This window comes from Microtus pennsylvanicus, chromosome 16 (assembly GCF_037038515.1).
Source record: "Microtus pennsylvanicus isolate mMicPen1 chromosome 16, mMicPen1.hap1, whole genome shotgun sequence".
NCBI classification, from domain to species: Eukaryota; Metazoa; Chordata; class Mammalia; order Rodentia; family Cricetidae; genus Microtus; species Microtus pennsylvanicus.
This window is the reverse complement of record NC_134594.1, coordinates 252,848-270,460: the sequence shown is the minus strand read 5'-3', so window position 1 is coordinate 270,460 and position 17,613 is coordinate 252,848. Positions and strand designations below refer to the sequence as shown.

The window sequence follows — 17,613 nt, the reverse complement described above, 5'->3', positions numbered from 1 at the left end:
TCTATGTGGAAGAGTAGGCAGAACAACTTAAGAGTCAGATAACTCCAAGGAAACCGCATTTTCCAGACACAATACTGTTCACATTATGAACTCAGAAAGAGTGACAGCACACATAAGACCTACACACATTCAAGCCAGACAAAATCCCAGCATGGGGGAGAGAAAATAGGCACAAAGTCCCACCCCTACATAAGAAACTATTTGCAATTCATTCCTGTTAGGAAAAAGAAAATCAGTTGTTTATTCCAAGAAAGTGAAATTAGATATATAAACCACATCGCAGGACAGGACCCGTGCTCAGAAACAGCTGGCTAACACAAAACGCACGTCATGTTTTTATGTGCTTTTATCAGTGATTTGTTTAAGTATCTTTTTCTTCTCTTACTCTTTTTCTTGCACCAATCCATACTTGTCCCATTTTTTATGTTTTTTGTTTCATTTTGAGAGAAAGAATATGAAGTTGGGTGGGAAGAGAGGTAGGAAAATCTTGTATAAACATTACAAAAAATAAAAATAATTGTACATATGGATATTTGCTTAAAATAGGAAAAGCTCCCACTATACTAAAAATGTGAAAATTAGTTGGCCTTAATCTTTCCAAATGAACACAAACACACAGATGCACACAAAAAAAAGCTTTCAATTATACATGTTAGTGTGGAAAAAAAAAAACTCATGACATGAGATTGACATTAGAATAAAACGCTCCCACACTAAATTTTAAAACAAAGATTCTGGAGCTCCATTAGGCTGCCTTACCATACTCTCTTTTCTGGAATTCCCAAAGCTAATAAGATACGCAGTAGTATTCATAGCAAAATCAACAAAAAAGCAAACAAATAAATATATCTGAGATCCTAGCAGATTAAAATACCAGTAAAAGTAAAAAAAAAAATTAAAAATTCAATAATAAGGTCTAAGGAAAACTAGTGTATATGAAAAGTAAAATACAGAAAGCAGCTTTGTGCTGTTTTCTGATTCAGGCTTTTAGGATTTTCAGTTGAGAACAGGAATATCTGTTTATTTCTAATGTCTCTTTTCTTCTCTCTCTCTCTCTCTCTCTCTCTCTCTCTCTCTTTCTCTGTCTCTCTGTCTCTGTCCCTCCCTCCCATCTACCAGCACTAATGAACTCTCAGCTACTGTTTCACTGCCATGCCTGCCTGCGTACTTCCATGCTCCCCACCATGATCACCATGGTGATAATGGACTAACCCTCTGAAACTATAAACAACCTCCCAATTAATATGGTTTTTTTGGTAAGTAAACCTGGTCATCGTGTTCTTCACAGAAACAGAACTAAGACAAATATGGTACTTATACTCTTTTTGGTTGTTTATTTGTATATTTGGAGTTTTTTAATTTGTTTTATTTCTGTTGTTTTGAACTAAACTCTTACTATGTATCCCTTGACTGGCCTGGAACTCACTTTGTAGACTAGACTGGTCTCAAATTCAGAAATCTGCTTCAGCCCCTTGAGTACTGATTAAAAACATTCACCCCCTCAAGAAAACTTACACTTCTATAAGCGTCATTATGAGTGGTTTAAAAACCATTAATCACATCTCAAAAAGATCAGTTATTATTAATTAGGTGTCAGGTACTTTAATGATATAGAAATGTCTATGGTAAAGCAGCCTTCCAAGCACACACTTTCTTTACCTTTCTGGGATGATTCTTCTCTCTTCTGTTACTGAGAAGAGGCTGGCCATCAGCAAAGTTGGTCAGAATCACTGCAATAGCAGTAAGAGTTTTGCCCTTTAAAGTATTTTTAAAAGACAAATAGTCAGATTCTAAAATCCAACCAGAAAACATTTCAAAACATATTTTAAAGTAATAAAATAGTATCAGTCAAAGTCACAGCATGTATGATTATTAAACAATATAACTGTTAATGAAAAATAAGTATTTCACTTAGTTAAGAGCATTTTTCTTCTAACATAAGTTACTAGATGTTTGACTATAAGCAGCAGAGAAATGTCACTTTATTGAATGATTAACACTCTACATTGAACTATCATTTTATCATGAAACTAATATCAACAGCTTTCACTGAACCTCAGAGTAAAGATAATGAAAAATTCTAATATGCGTATGAAGGCAATCACTTTCAACAGTAGTATTCATAGTTAGTAACACAGAAATAAAAGTAGTAATTTTAAAGCAGTCCCCAAAGTCTGGTACCCTCATACCCTTTCAGGAGAATGTAAGATCAAAATTATTTATGTGTGTGTAGGTGCATGTGTATACATACGTATGGAGGCCAGAGAAGAATCTTACTGTCAGCCCTCAGGCACCGCTACATACCCCTTTTGGAGATTATAATCAGATCATCTTCTCCTCTCAAATCTTCCTTTCAAATTCATGGCCTCTTTTGTCATTAATTGTTGTTACATACATATTTGCATATATTCATATACTATTTTTACTTGAAAGAATGAGCAACTGTCATTGTTAATGACGAGTGGAGTGTCTATGCTGAATTTTGTTCAAAGTAATCAATGTAAGGTGTAAGGCATTGTCTTTAAGGAAAACAACAGTATTTGTTGTAAGGGCTAATTCAATTTTCAGTAATACATTAAAATGTTACAAAACTTGTACATTATAGTATGACTAAAGCAACTGCCAAGAATGTAATTCTTTGCTCATAAGTTTAGGGGCAACACTCATGACGAAATGCACCATATGTGGCAGATGTACCATTAGCATGTTCCAAAGGGCAACAGGTAAAACATTCAATATACAACATGAACAGACGAACTGTAATGATAATAAAGTTAGTATTATTGTCTAGTGGTTAGCACCTTTAATGAATAAATACTTGGATTTTAGTATTTCATCTTAAAAGGATATCATCTTAAGAGCTTTTAAAATACTTATGAGATTAATACTAATTGTAAACTTGACAGGAACTACAATCTCCTGGAAGACAAACCTCTGAGATATGTCCATACTAAAATTTCTAGACTAGGTAAATGAGGTAGGAAGGGCCAGCCACTCTAACTGTGTGTGGCACCATTCCATAGACTGGGGTTATCATCTGCATGCATGTCTGCCTCTTGACTACAGGCACAAAATGGCCACCACTTAAATTCCTGCCCCTTTACCTTCCCCATGACAGACTGTATCTTCTAGAACTGAAAGTCAAAAAATAAAATAAAATTCCTCTCTAAAGTTAGAAATGGTATCATAGAGATAAGAAAAGCAACTAATAATACATTACTTTTGCACTATCTGTAAGGAAAAAAGGCAACACAATCCCAACATACCAAATAAAGCCACAATTTGACAGTCAGTTGCCACTTTCTGCACCTACACATCAAAACAACTTGCACAACTGAACAGTGACAGCATTCTCATGAAAGCTGCTATTATTATTATGAATACTAATATGTGAGTTATCTTTAAAATATGCTACTTCTAAGATTTTATCTATTGTTCCTTTTAAATATTTCAAAACTATTTAATTTAATGCCTGATACTGTAAAGTTATAGAGCTCAAAGTGAGAGCTCTATGACCAAAGCCACAGGAATGGCTGTGGTAACCAGTCACTAATATGTACTATGCTCCAATGCATACCCAGTGTTTGAACTAGAATATGATTTCAAATAACATTATCTTCTTTCCTCCCAAAAAAAAAAACAAAAAAAACCCACAAAACAAAACTGTTACTAAAGGCACCAAGGAATGGAGAGTTAAATATGTAGGAGCATATGTAGGATGCATGTCTAACAGAGATGAAGCCCAGATTTATCTGCAGGATAGAGAAACGGAAGAAAGGAAAGAGGAGGTAAGAAAACTGCCAGGGGTCAGAGGAGTCAGGGTTCGGTCCTCCTGTTAGATTCTGAGTGAGGAAGCTCAGTGCTGGCAGGAATATGGCAGGAATACAGTCCTATAAGCGGGATGGTCACTGCTAGGAGAGTGACCTGGTCATGTCAGTGCTGCAGGAATGCAGTCTTATGAGCGGGATGGTCACTGCTAGGAGAGTGACCTGGTCATGTCAGTGCTGCAGGAATGCAGTCCTATGAGCGGGGTGGTCACTGCTAGGAGAGTGACCTGGTCATGTCAGTGCTGCAGGAATACAGTCCTATGAGCAGGAATACAGTCCTATGAGCGGGATGGTCACTGCTAGGAGAGTGACCTGGTCATGTCAGTGCTGCAGGAATACAGTCCTATGAGCGGGATGGTCACTGCTAGGAGAGTGACCTGGTCATGTCAGTGCTGGAATACAGTCCTATGAGCGGGATGGTCACTGCTAGGAGAGTGACCTGGTCATGTCAGTGCTGCAGGAATACAGTCCTATGAGCAGGAATACAGTCCTATGAGCGGGGTGGTCACTGCTAGGAGAGTGACCTGGTCGCTTCAGCGTCACTGCCCATCATGGCCTCACTCTATTTGGGAAGCCCCAGGAGCAGATGCTAATCCATGGGGTCTAACTCTATCTTCCGCTTACCACTTTTTTGTGATGCATGTAAGACTGCTCTGCGCACTGGCAACACCATTTTCTGTCCTCTTCCATGTCTACCTTATCAGGCCTATTGGTCTTGCCCCATCCCTGTCCCACTCCCTTTGTCTACTTTATTACTGTTGTCATGGCTCCAGTCTAACTTGTCATGATACCTGTCTTGTTTCTTGTGCTACCATCTGACATCTCATGGCTCCTGTCTAACTGTCCATGACTCAGGTCAAACTTCTCAGAACCTGCATTATTACTATTTCTAAATTTCTCAGCAGACCTAGTGACACTGAAGCTGGGGTCATACATAAAGTCATAATATGAGGCCAGTATCCATATTCTAGTAGGAAAGGAACCTGTAGGGACAGCTAACTTGTTCTAGCTTAGCTTGGTGGTAGGCCCACCAACCAGATAACCTCAAAGTCTCTTGGGTCACCCGCATAGTCCTTGAAGATGATTGCATTCTCTGGTAGCTGAGGATGCAGGTCTGCAGCAGAAGCAGAATAAGAAACAAATAGACCAGTATAGTTAAATAGGTTATAAGAAGGTTGTGAGACTATTGCTTCTCTCTTGTTGTCAACATTACTACCGATACCAAAGGTTTTCTTTCTGAAAGCACAAAATGAGGCGCAGGCTCCTCAGCTGAAATAACTGGGCCTTTCTTTACGTTCTACTATTTTTTGCAATGATGGAGACTAAACTCACCATCATTTACTTTTTAAAAGCCACATGAATGGTAGGTTGTCCTGAATTCTGGTAAGTAAAGAAAATTGGGAATATACGCTTATATACTCATTAATGTTACTGTATTTTATTACCCATTTTTAACTATTTTTTGTTCTTTGATCCATCTGTTGGTTTCCTAGATGCCTATACTTAAAAATATGTATCTTACATCTACATTGAAAGCAAACTCCAGTCCTAAACTGGCACCCATCTTTCCACTTTACAATTTCTTTTTAGAAAATGGTAATTGCAAAGTAAGATTTTCCTAACTGAAGTTAAAAAAAAAAAATTACCAAACCCATATCATCAGCTAAAATTCCTCCATGAACATTTTCTGGTCGTTGCTTTACAGAAAAATTTGTTATTGTGTTATAATATAAGTCATTTCGTTGTTCCCAGAATGGTGGAAGTTCTTTACTGTTCTCTCGTGAAATCATCCAAGCCAGAGCTTGTTTTTGGTGTGGAAGCAATGGGGTTCCAATAGCCTACAAATGCAATGTCATAAAGAAAAACATAATCAGTCTTTACCCTTTTCATATGCAGAACCTGAGTTATTTTCTTATAGTATTAAATGTATAAATTACTAAGACAGCTAATAATTCAATACATTTGAAATATTGGTTTATATTTTTAAGTTCTTTATATTTTCTATATATCAACCCTAAAACAGACATGCAGCTAGCAGAGACTGCCCCAATTTCTAAACTATCTTGGCAGTCTGTTAACTGTTTTCAATGAGTCAGTTCCAGAAATAATTTCTTGAGTTTCTGGGATCCTTTTCTGAAATTGAAACTGTCTATCCACAAATGAGGAAATAAAGAAAACAGGCATTTCCAAAAAAGCAAAATACAGATGGCCAATATACATGTGAAAGAGTGCCCAATGTCCTTAGCTATGCACTAAGTTATGAGAACAGGTATAATTTTAAACAAACAGAAAAATGTTCACAAGGACTTAGGAAAAAGGGAATTTTTCTATAATGCTAGTGGAAATGTAAGCTAGTGCAGCCACTATCAAAATCAATATGAAGTTATCTAGGAAAGCTACATATACATATAATCTACTGTGAGTGAGCTCTTCCAAGTTTAATCTGCCATTTGTCAATAAATGAAGAGATGAAAAAATGAAGCATATTTGCATTGTGCAGTTTTATTCAGCCTTAAAGCACAAACTTATGTGGGTTACAGAAAAATAGATGGACCTGGATCATTATTATTTTGTGGTAAAGGCCAGGCCTAGAAAGAAAGTCAGACCCACATCACATATTTTCTCTCATACTGGGAACCTAGGGTGTGTGTATGCAAATATCCATATATACATAATACAAACATATTCTTTCTGACATGAAAAACAGAACAAACACTCCATGGAAATACTCGGGAGAGAAAGGAGAAGGTAATGGGTTATGAATATGGTTAAGCTCAAAGTATATTGCACACTTGAAAAGCAAAGTCATTATAAAACTTTATATACAAAACAACCACTTTTTTAAAAAATATATAGGTTCTGTACCTCAGCTGGCTCCATCTCATTAGTTTTGGCATCTTCTTTTAAATCCTCAAATAATTTGTCAAATTCCGTTTTGAGCTACAGTTTAAAAATAATAAATGCTGATTAAAAACAAAGTGAAAATTACATGTAATCTATAGGTTTCAAATCATTTACACTGAATAAGTCAAATGATGAAGCATACATAAAATAAGTATCTGAGATAGTAAATCACTCACTGAAAAGCATTACAAGGTGATTTTTCTATAGAAGTAAATGTACTCATTTCAGATAAATATACAAAAGAGCTACAAAGGACCACAGATAAAGCCTGCTGAGAGAACATTGGCCCAACCCTCTACAAGGCCTAATCCTAAAGATACTGAAAGGACAGGAGTGAAGTTTAAGTCCTAACACATGTGCACAAATGACCCTGCATGTTTAGGCAGAGAACTATTGCCTGTGTCTTATTTTCATGAATCTAGAACATGAAAGAAGTTAAATTGCCAATTTTCTCTCTCCCATTAGAACTCTATGATTCTGCTAGCATTTAAACTATTTTGGCAAACTTATTAGAATGTCCTGTTAGGGTAAATCCAATATTAGGCTAATTTAGCTGATCATTTAAATTGATCTAGTTCAGTTTTAAAGCAATTTACACTGTATATCTTTACAAATTAACATATGAATACATAGCAGTCATCTAGAAAACAACATGCCAGCTTAATAGAAGTGGCTTACGATCTGCCCACCGTGCACAAGCTCATGTCCTGTCAACATTCAGGAAAAGTTTATTTGGGAAATAAAAAGAGTACCTGTAGTAGATAAACAGATATAAAATGTTTGAATGCTTTAGTCTAAAACTACTGGTGGGCAGTCATAAAAATGTTTTAATGTTATGGTCCAAATTATTTATATTAACATTAACAAACATCATATACATTTTTTCAGAGTAACTTGGTTTAACAACATCCTGGATTACAAATTAGGCAAAATAATTCCAGTAATATAAAAGATTTTAAGTTTTTTAATAGTGAATTTGCAATCTTACTGAAGAGTGAGAATACTTTTCACAGTCTAGTGTTTTTTATTACCACTTGGACATTCTGAAAATTTAAATACAAAAATATTACCTATACAATGTATCTATAATTTTCTATCTGTATAACTGCATAAATGTAAACCCATCCTCCTTTTCATAGATGTAATTAATCAAAAATATTGTGTCATACAATGTTTATGTCTGTACTAAGCCTCTTTACGCAGACTTCCCTTGTCATTATTCCCTAAACAATAGACTAACTACTACATATCTTTTATATTTATAGCAGATAATTTAGAAATTGTTTAAAATATGAGATATTTAGTGATTCTATACAAAAAGTGCTGTGTGTGTGTGTGTGTGTGTGTGTGTGTGTGTGTGTGTGTGATTGGATAGTTCGTTTCTGTGAATTAAAAGGGATGAGTATAATTCTTATCACTGCTTTTTAAGATTATGTTTGCAAATAAATATCTACATTCTATATGCATTACCGTAGTTTTCATTATAATTTTAACAACACAACTAAAGATCACTAATACCAGCTCATACATATTTATCTTGTTCTCTTAAGCAGCAACCTTTATCACTAAAAATTTACATACAGTACAAGATAAAAACATACCTGAGGCAGGCATGATGACAAACCTCTAATCCCAATATTTGAGTCAGAGGCAGGGAGACCAAGAGTTCAAGGCCATTCTCAGCCACACAGTTGTGGTGGTTTGAAAGAAATTGGCCCCCAAAGAGAGGCACTAGTAGGAGGTGTGGCCGTGTTGGAGTATGTAACATAGTGGAGGTGGGCTTTACGTTCTCATACATGCTCAAGCCATGCCCAGTGAGAGACCACTTCCAGTTGCCTGTCTTCCTGCATGACACCATGTTCCACCATGGACTGAACTCCTAAACTGTAAGCCTCCCAATTAAATGTTTTCCTTTTTAAGAGTTTCTGTGGTCATAGTATCTCTTCACAGCAATAGAAACCCTAACTAAGACAAAAATGATTTTGAGGTAAATCTACATGAGACCTTGACTCAAGATAAAAATGAACAAACAACAGAAAGCTTACCTGTTCAGCTGTCATCTGTACCGCAACATGAGCTGGCATATTATATCTTGGTCCAGATCTTCCAGAGACCAAACTATTCTCCGAACTCAATCCTAAATCTACAGTTTCCAAAAAGAAAAAAATAAAATGAGCAAATAAAAAGAAATTAAGCACCAGAATAAATGTAAATACCAAACAGTATTTAAAAATCCCATAGTCCTGGGGTTGTAGCTCAGTGTCAGAATAATTGCCTAGTATGGATAGTCCCAGAACTGCAAAGAATATAAAAGTATATAAATGATCTACTACTGAAATATATCCCTACAGCTAAAAAAAATAAAGCTAAATAATAATCATTCACAAAAGAAAAAAATTACGTTTTAAAAATAACTGCATATTATTTGAATAAATTCTAAGAGAACAGCAAATTCCTTTTCACTCCCTACTAAACAATTCTTTTTGTTAAAAAACGTTATTAAAAATAAATGTTTAAAATAAAGAATTAGGTTAATATTGGGGAAAATTAAATAGGGGACATTGGCCCTCCTTGCGTGCATTTTTTGGTGTTTGGATGAATCCATAATTACAAACATGAAGTTCTGATTTGGACATATAATGGTGGACCAATATGATTAACTATCTCATGTTGTATGAGTAATCTATGATGGCTAGACAGTGACAAAATAAACACATTCATATATTCCTCAGAATCTATCATTTCGATAGAAATATAAAAGGAAACGTCAGCAATTCTTCAAAAGATTTTAAAAAAGGAGTTATAATTTAAAGTATTTTGCAGACATTACGTTAGCCCACCAAACTAAAAGAGACAAATTACAATCCCTGAACCTCACAGTATCAAACTTACCTTTCAAGGTGGAACCCAGTTTAAATCCATGTTTCTTCAACTGATCTAAAACCACTTCTCTATTTTCTTCTTTTCCCCAAAAAGTCATATGAAGAGGCATGGTAAAAGCATTATTTGCACCAAAAGGAACTACTCTATTATAGTAAAGGGAAAAAAATGAAAAACTGAAAGTTATTTTTATACTAATTCTGAATATATTCAATATATCACTCAAACACAAAAATTTAAAACAAAAAGGGATTATTTAAGCAAATCTGAAAAACAGAAAAAGAAATAAAATCAACAATCAGGAAAAAAGGTGTTTTTATAAAAGGATGTCAAAGAAACTTGAGATAATAGGATAACGTAGTTCACAAAAGACAACTTACATGCAAGATTGCAAAATAAGCAAAATAATGCATATATCTGACATGATAGTTTTAGCATCTAATGTTCACTAAAAATTTATAAAGGAAAAAGCAAAGGCGATGTTAACCATTTATTTTATCTTCCAAATCAAGTGGGATGAATATTCAAAGCATTAGGATTAGGATATAACTATCCCAAATATTTACAATAAGATCACAAATACTAACAGAGAACAAGTAACCAGAATGAAAAATGAAATTCTCACAATGAGAAACAAAATGGCGAAAAAGCTGGCAGAGAATATGCCCTCGCTAAAGGGCAGCCACTTCCTAAGTCCCAATCAATGGACAACATGTGCCAGATCTATCATTTATCAAAAGACAATTCTTAGTAAGTTCTGCATTCAGAGAGAAAATTATTATTATAGAATATCTCGATTTTATTTCCAGTAAGAAATGAAGAAAACTCTAAAATGTGCAAGTGAGCTAAGCATGAAGGTGCCCATTTCTAATTCTAGTACACAGGAGGCTAAGGCAGGGTTGGGAGTACAAGGCCAGGCTCTAGCAGCAAAACCCTGTTTCGAACAACAGGAAAAACACCCCACCATCAGAAGTTCCTCTGGTAAGGCATACCTGTCATGCAGAATCTGGAGGAGTATGAGGCGGGAAGCTAAGTACAACTGCAAGTTTGATTTCAAGTTTGTTTTTCTCCATGGTAATAATAAGAAAATAAGTGTACAACTGTTTGATAGCTAGATAGGAAAGTCAAAGAAGAAAATTGAACATGTCTGAAAGTACACCAAAGTATGGTGCCACGACACTTCCAGATGCCCAGGAAATGTGTATATATTCAAAGAGAACTAAAAATCACAATTACTAAAACAAACTCTAAAAGCACATACCCTTCCACTTGTACCAATTTGTTGTCCATGAGAAAGGCCAAGGCAGCTGCAAGATTCCGCTTTAAATGGCCAACCTGATCTCCATTCACATTGTTTACTTTAATCGCATTCTTATCGTAGGGATTATCAGGCTCTCGTTGTAAAGAAACCATCTCATTATTATTTACCTAGTAAAAATAAGAAGATAATAATAATGTAAATATGAACAGTAATAGTTTGATTTCCTTGTACTGTTTCAAGAATACTCATTCATATAAATTATTGTTAGTTTTTCTCTGTATTTTGTTTGCTGGCTTGAGACAGAGTCTCGTGTATCAAACTGGCCTCAAATGTGCTATGTAGCCAGAGACGATCTTGAACTGAAGACAGTACTGAACTTTGATCATTCTGCCTCTATCTCCTGAGTGCTGAGATTACAATGTGTTCTACCACCCCCAGTTTATATTATGTTGGGGATTGAACCCAAGGCTTGGTAAAGACTACAAAGCAATCTGTCAACGAGCTAGAGGCCCAGCTCAAACCAGAAATATTAAAGTATATATTTTAAAATGATTCTTCTACTCTAGTTTTCTAATTTATATTAAGAAGCTAGTAAGTTTTAGCTGGGCAGTGGGGGCACATGTTTTTAACCATAGCACTTGGGAGGCAGAGGCAGGCGGGTCTCTGTGAGTTCAAGGCCACAAGGCCAACCTGGTCTACAAGAGCTAGTTCCAGAACAGGCTCCAAAGCTATCGCGAAACCCTGTCTAAAAAAAAAAGGAAGAAAAAAAGAAGCTAAAACTTATTAAAAAATAAGTTATAAGATATGAAAGGTACAGTAAGTCTACCTTAAAGAAGAGAATACTACCTACATTTTTCAAATAGCTAAACTTTGGATATATGTGCCCCTAAATGATTGAGTCAGAGACACATGCACACATACATGTTCCTATTTACTCTATTCACTACAGCTAGGACATGGAAATAACCTATATGTCCATCAAGTGATAAAGAGCGAAAATGTGGTACCTGCATAAAATGGGATTTTATTTAGTTATAAAGAAAAATGAGATTTGCAAGTCAAGAAAAACATTATATTGGGTAAAGTAATCCAGACCCAGAGACACAAATATTACATGTTCTAAATCATATATGGATCTTATTGTCTGCACAATCCAGGCAACCGGAAAGGGACAATAAAGGGTGCTTAATAGTGGGAGAAAGAAGTCAGGTGATATGAAGAGGAAAAGAGGAATAACAGGAAGTTTAATTAGGGAGAGGGATGAGAGAGAGTAGAGCACAGGGTGGGTTAGGCGAGACATAATTAACATGACGGATGCATGAAAACAAAAATAACACAGAAATTATACACACACACACACACATATATATATATATTTATACATACTATGTGTGTGAGACGTTTTTCTATGTAAAAGAGTTTAATTAGAGTTACTCTACACAGGGAACTATGCTCATACCTGAAACCCTAGGTTGACAAATTTAAAGTTCAGTGTCAGATATAGGATTCTGGCCTTCAAGAAACTCCCAAAATAATACATGATATTGTTTTGGTTCTTGGCTGCCCTCCAGAATTTTATGGTAAGACAGTGTGAAGACAGCACACACACTGGCCACAGGATCTGGAGAAATGACGTTGGTCCTGACTTATTCCCTGTTGAGTAGCTTTCATAGGTCAGGAAGGTGCTATGGAGGCTTCTGGGGGTGGTAGTGGTGGTGGGTTATCAACAGTCTTAGCCAGCTGTGAACTATTCAAATTGGAATAATTACTGAGTGGCAAGAAATACCCTTAGGTACAACGGCGGCATAACTGTAATGGGTGTAACTAACCACTTTCTGTTTGGATTTATTTTTATTAATGTATGATTTCAATTCATATATGTACATTTATAGAAAAAAGTATAGAACGTATAAGGTAAGTTATGGTATGAAAATTCAATGCATTTTATCTATTTTAAAATAATGAATGCATTACCTAAATACAATACTGTGGGAAAATGAGCTAAATATTTAATCAGCATATATTCTTATTAGTTAACTAGTGTTACAGAGATTATTCTAAGATAAAAATAAGTAACTGTTATGAGATTAATACCTATAACTAATCCTTCACAAAATTAAATTTTAGAAAAACAATATAAATTTTGAAATAGTGCAAACCTGAAATATAACAACTCATGAAGGGATGTGAGAGCCAGAGAGCAGTAAGATCCCAGAGAAGAAAGCATAGATTGCTAACAGGACGAGAGGAAAGAAAATATTTCAAGGGCCAAGACTGGAGTAAAATAACACAAATATAAACAAAGTATTTGGGAAAACATGGTAAGAAAAATAAAAGATAGGGGAAAATAGAAAAATGAAAAATTATAGTAAAAATATTCAGAGTCAGCAGCAGATATAGAGAGTATAGAGGTAACAGCAAACAGAGCAAGTCGGAGAGAGGACGTAAATGAGAGAAGATGGAGTTCCTAAAGAAGAAATAGCTTTGGAATAAAGCAAGCATTTAAAATTATAATCACAGAATTGTTCTGAAATAGTATGAAACAAATTTATAGAACAAATATCTTAATGAAACTATTAGACTTTTAAGATAATAATAATATCTTTTAATCATCAGGCAAAAAAAATTATATTTTAGCTAAGTGGGAAAGGAAATCCTACTGATATCAAAATCTTCACTAACCATGTGTGTGCAGCATTAGGATACAGAGAATAAACACGAAACAAGCACTTTATGTTTAGTCAAACACTCAAGTAGAAAATGAAAATTATGGATTTATAAAAACTCAAGAAATAATTGCTCTTCCCTAAGTAATCTCCTGGACAGCACATCTCCTACAACTACTAAACAACATGAGATGTACCCACATAAAAAATACAGAGAATGAAAAGCAAGACAAATGGGAAACACAGAATTCCCTCAAAGTATCCCCTGATTAATTCAGTTTATACATACTGAAAAAAATGTTCTGAAACCATCAAGTACTCAGAAGGCTGAGACAAGTGGACCTTCATGAGTTTACTATGAGTTCAAGGTCAACCTGAATACTTAGTGAGTTCCAGGCCAGGATAGGCTATAAAGTTAAAGCCTGTCTCAAACTCACTCCCCCAACAACAACTACAAAAAATCGTTTAGCAAGTTTTAACGTAAATACACAAGGGAAAAGGAAAAGTAACAAAACCAACAAGATTCCGCAAAACAAACCTTGTTTTTGACACACAAATCTGTAACAGCCTTATAGTCCATAACAGCCATAGAGAATACATCAACCCTGTTTTAATCCTGATAAAAATAAGGACATTTTAAATAGTCAACAGAATCCAACTATTGATAACTTATTATATATAATTGTTAATTCTTTTAATGAAAATGAAATGTAAAAACTAATTTTTTTAAATATGTGTTGCATTTTTAGATATGTGTGTATGTTGTGGGGGCTTATTATGAGTACCCATGTGTGCCAGAAGAAGGCACAGACCTCTGAAACTGTAGTTAAAGGGAGTTGTGAGTTGCCAGCCATGAGTGCTGAGAAAAGAACTCTAGTCCTCTCTAAGAGCAGCCAAGAGCTCTTAACTGCTGAGTCATTTCTTCAGCCCCCAAACTGCATTGTAAAGAAATATATACTGAACTATACTAATATAAAGTGATACATTTACTATTTTTTACAAAAGACCAAAGAAAAAAATAAAGCAAATACAGAAAATACTTGCTAATCTCTGAATCTTATTTTGATTTTATGCTTGAAATTTTCTCGTAAAAAATTAGATATTAGAAATATTATCCAAATAACAAAGATGACCATAATGAAGATTACTGTCCAGAAAAAAATTATATATATATTCTCAATCTGTCCCTTTTTCTTTCTCTTACATACGTGGGCGTTTGCACGCGCACACATTCAATTTGGAGAAAAGAGAAACATAGGAAAAAAAGAACAAGAGCTATTCATATTACAAAAATAAAGGGAGGAACCCAAAAATAAACAATTAACTTATTTAGTAATAACTGATGGATTCAAAGTCACTTTCTAAATTCAACATATATTTTCCGCACTTAGGGCAAACCATTTAACCATCTAGATCTTCTTTAGCCATCTCTATCTTCCATTAAGGAAGAGTACCTCGGAAATTATAAGGATCAATGACAGTGTGGGCAAAAGTGCTTTATATACTGTAAGCATGGCAAAAATGTAAAAAATTAGTCAAAGATGGTAAAGGTATTTCTGACTAGCCTTTGAGTGACATATTTCAGTCACTTAAAGTAAAACATTAATTGTATATATCACCATTTAATATAATTTACTGTTAAAACCATTAAGTATACCACAATTTTATTTAGTATCTCTTCATACTCACTACTCCTGTGTAATAGCGTAGTCCAACAACTTGACCTCTCAAAATTCCAAATAAAACGCAATCTAGCTCTTCATCACTATTTAGGAAGTCATCTGGAGGGATAATGTCTTGGGATTCAAAACGTGGAAAGAAAGTTGGGTATGAAAGTCTTGGAAAATTTCCATGGCTTCCATACTGGACAGACTGCAAATACTTCCAATCAGGATCCCTATAAAAATAAAAAATTAAAAAAACAGACATCAAAACCACAGATTTAAGCAAGTATTTTTTGAAAGAACAGAATCAAATAGTATTTCAGGCCAATCACTTCCTTCCATTTTATTTGTTATGTGGCAAATATAACTTAAAAATTACCTTGCCTAAAAAGAACTGAGTGAGGAAAGCTACCAGGATAATCTGACCTGTTAAATATTGGAAATTCTTTTCTGGTGAAAACTATATTACATTAAAATGTATGTGATACCTGAAGCTAGAGTTGCATGTCAAAGTTTTCAATGCCAACTAATGAAGAAAACATTTATAAAAACTAATTATTGTTACATGCTTTGTTTTTTTGTTTGTTCGCTTTGGTTTTTCGAGACAGGGTTTCTCTGTGTAGCCCTGGCTTACCTAGAAACTCACTCTGTAGAACAGGCAGGCAGGCAGGTCTTGAAATCAGATATCTGCCTGCCTCTGCCTCCCGCCTCCTGTGGAAGGGTGGTTCGACTATGAAAATATTTTCAACATAACACTGCTTTTACTCCTTCAGAACAGAATACATTTTAACTCAGGTATCACAGAAAGCTAACCTATGCACCAGCTTGTTATTTTAAAGGTAACTTCGATCTTAAGGATAATTATTGCAGGAATGGGCATGAAAACCATTAAAGATGATTAAAAGTTTGCTGGAAGCCTCCTAGACGTTGTCATTCTTCTAAAAGCACACGGAGCTATCCTTTGCGAGTTTTCCTTTCAGTTCCTCTGTATGTTAGCACGTCTGTGCACATTACTGTGAGACACCAGAGTCGGGCTGTCTCGGAGATGTTAAAACAGAAATTCCTAACAATGCCTAGAGCACTGAGGGTAGCCAACTGGGTAGAGCTTCGGATTCCCCACGATCGGTGAAGATTTCCCGAAGTGCTGGCAGCAAATTCCCGAGTTGGCCGCGAGCCACAAGCGACCCGAGAAGGAACAGGAGCTGCACCTACGCCCGGGAGGGGAGCGCAGAGCCACCGGCCTCCCGCCCCACCCCCTCAGCCCTTCACCTCTTGGACGGCCAGGACATGGCGCCGGGCGCGGAGACCTCGGGGTACCTGGGCGCCCCGGACCCCTCAAGCCGCTTGAAAAATCTCAAGGTTTCGAGACCCAGACACCAGGAAGCAAACCCGAACAGCGAGGCTCGACCCCAGAGAGAGACCCTGACGTCGACACCCGCTAAGTCCAGCAACAGGCCCAGAGGCCAGTGACGTTTGTGATCAGCACTACGATTGTCCAATCGAAACGAAGAAACTGTGAATACTAAACAATCAGAATATGAGACGATAGGAAGCTCCGCCCCATGCTGCAATTCAAAGGCCATGGGAATGTCCGGGATGTTCCATCCGGGTTTTTCTGCGACCCAAGGGCGGGAAAAGTTCGAGGCCTCTAAAGTGAGCCACCTAGCTTAAAGTTCTATGCCACACAAAAGACTTCTTTCAACCACTGCTCCAAAACTATAAGGATGCCCCCTTAGGTCCGACTCTCCCTAGCCCGCCGTATCTAATGGAGTGCCTCACAGGGTCTCTCCTAGGAGTCCTGAGTGGGATGCCCACTATCTCTCTTGCCCCTTCCTCTGCTACTCCCTGGTGTTTGTTCCAAGTAACCTAGGTGTTAGGAATATTTCTAACACGAGCTCCCTGCTCCCTGCCCACGCAAATCAAAACAAGCCAAATTAAGAAATATCCAGGTTTAAGGGGAAATCTGCCCTCTTGGGTGGCCCTGAGGGGGAACCAGGAAGCTGCAGGAACAAGACCCCCGGGAGGAAGAAAGGGAGACCACAAGTTCCTCTTTTGGGGGATCACTTAAGTACCCTGAGGAGTGGCCCTGACCCCATCCCCAGGGAGGGGTCAGGACCTGGTCTGCTGGGATTTGAAGTCCAGACCAGGCCTAGGGGTTGGGATAGATGGGAGGGGCTGGGGCCTATGCTCCCAACTTGACATTAGGTGTGTACGAGATCCTGAGTTCTCAAAATTCGAGTGAAAACATAATTTACCTTCCCCACCTTATTTTATTGTGATTAAAGAAATGTTCATCCCTTTGTAGAAGAAAGCCATAAAAGAGGACAACTTTACCACTCTATTGCTGAAAAATGGCAACCATGATCCAGCGTTGATATAAGGTGAGGTGGCAGCTGTGGCCATTTGTGCTT

At 36.4% G+C, this 17,613-nt stretch overlaps 1 protein-coding gene across 3 annotated transcripts in view; it reads right to left on the bottom strand.

The window, feature by feature from the left end:
* The window catches only part of Hltf (helicase like transcription factor), a 56,185-nt gene extending 39,514 nt beyond the window's left edge, over positions 1-16,671 (bottom strand). Inside the window, exons 1-8 of one of the 3 annotated variants that reach the window (XM_075951086.1) lie at positions 16,472-16,671; positions 15,228-15,435; positions 10,873-11,039; positions 9,624-9,757; positions 8,777-8,874; positions 6,693-6,767; positions 5,474-5,665; positions 1,660-1,755 (exon numbers count right to left, since the gene is read on the bottom strand). In XM_075951086.1, the coding sequence (XP_075807201.1) occupies positions 1,660-1,755; positions 5,474-5,665; positions 6,693-6,767; positions 8,777-8,874; positions 9,624-9,757; positions 10,873-11,039; positions 15,228-15,435; positions 16,472-16,491 (990 nt within the window). In that variant the 5' untranslated portion in view covers positions 16,492-16,671. Of the gene's footprint in view, positions 1-1,659; positions 1,756-5,473; positions 5,666-6,692; positions 6,768-8,776; positions 8,875-9,623; positions 9,758-10,872; positions 11,040-14,076; positions 14,155-15,227; positions 15,436-16,471 lie in introns of those variants that run through there. The other 2 variants (XM_075951085.1, XM_075951087.1) reach the window with 2 other exon arrangements.
* Between the last annotated feature and the right edge of the window lie 942 nt (positions 16,672-17,613).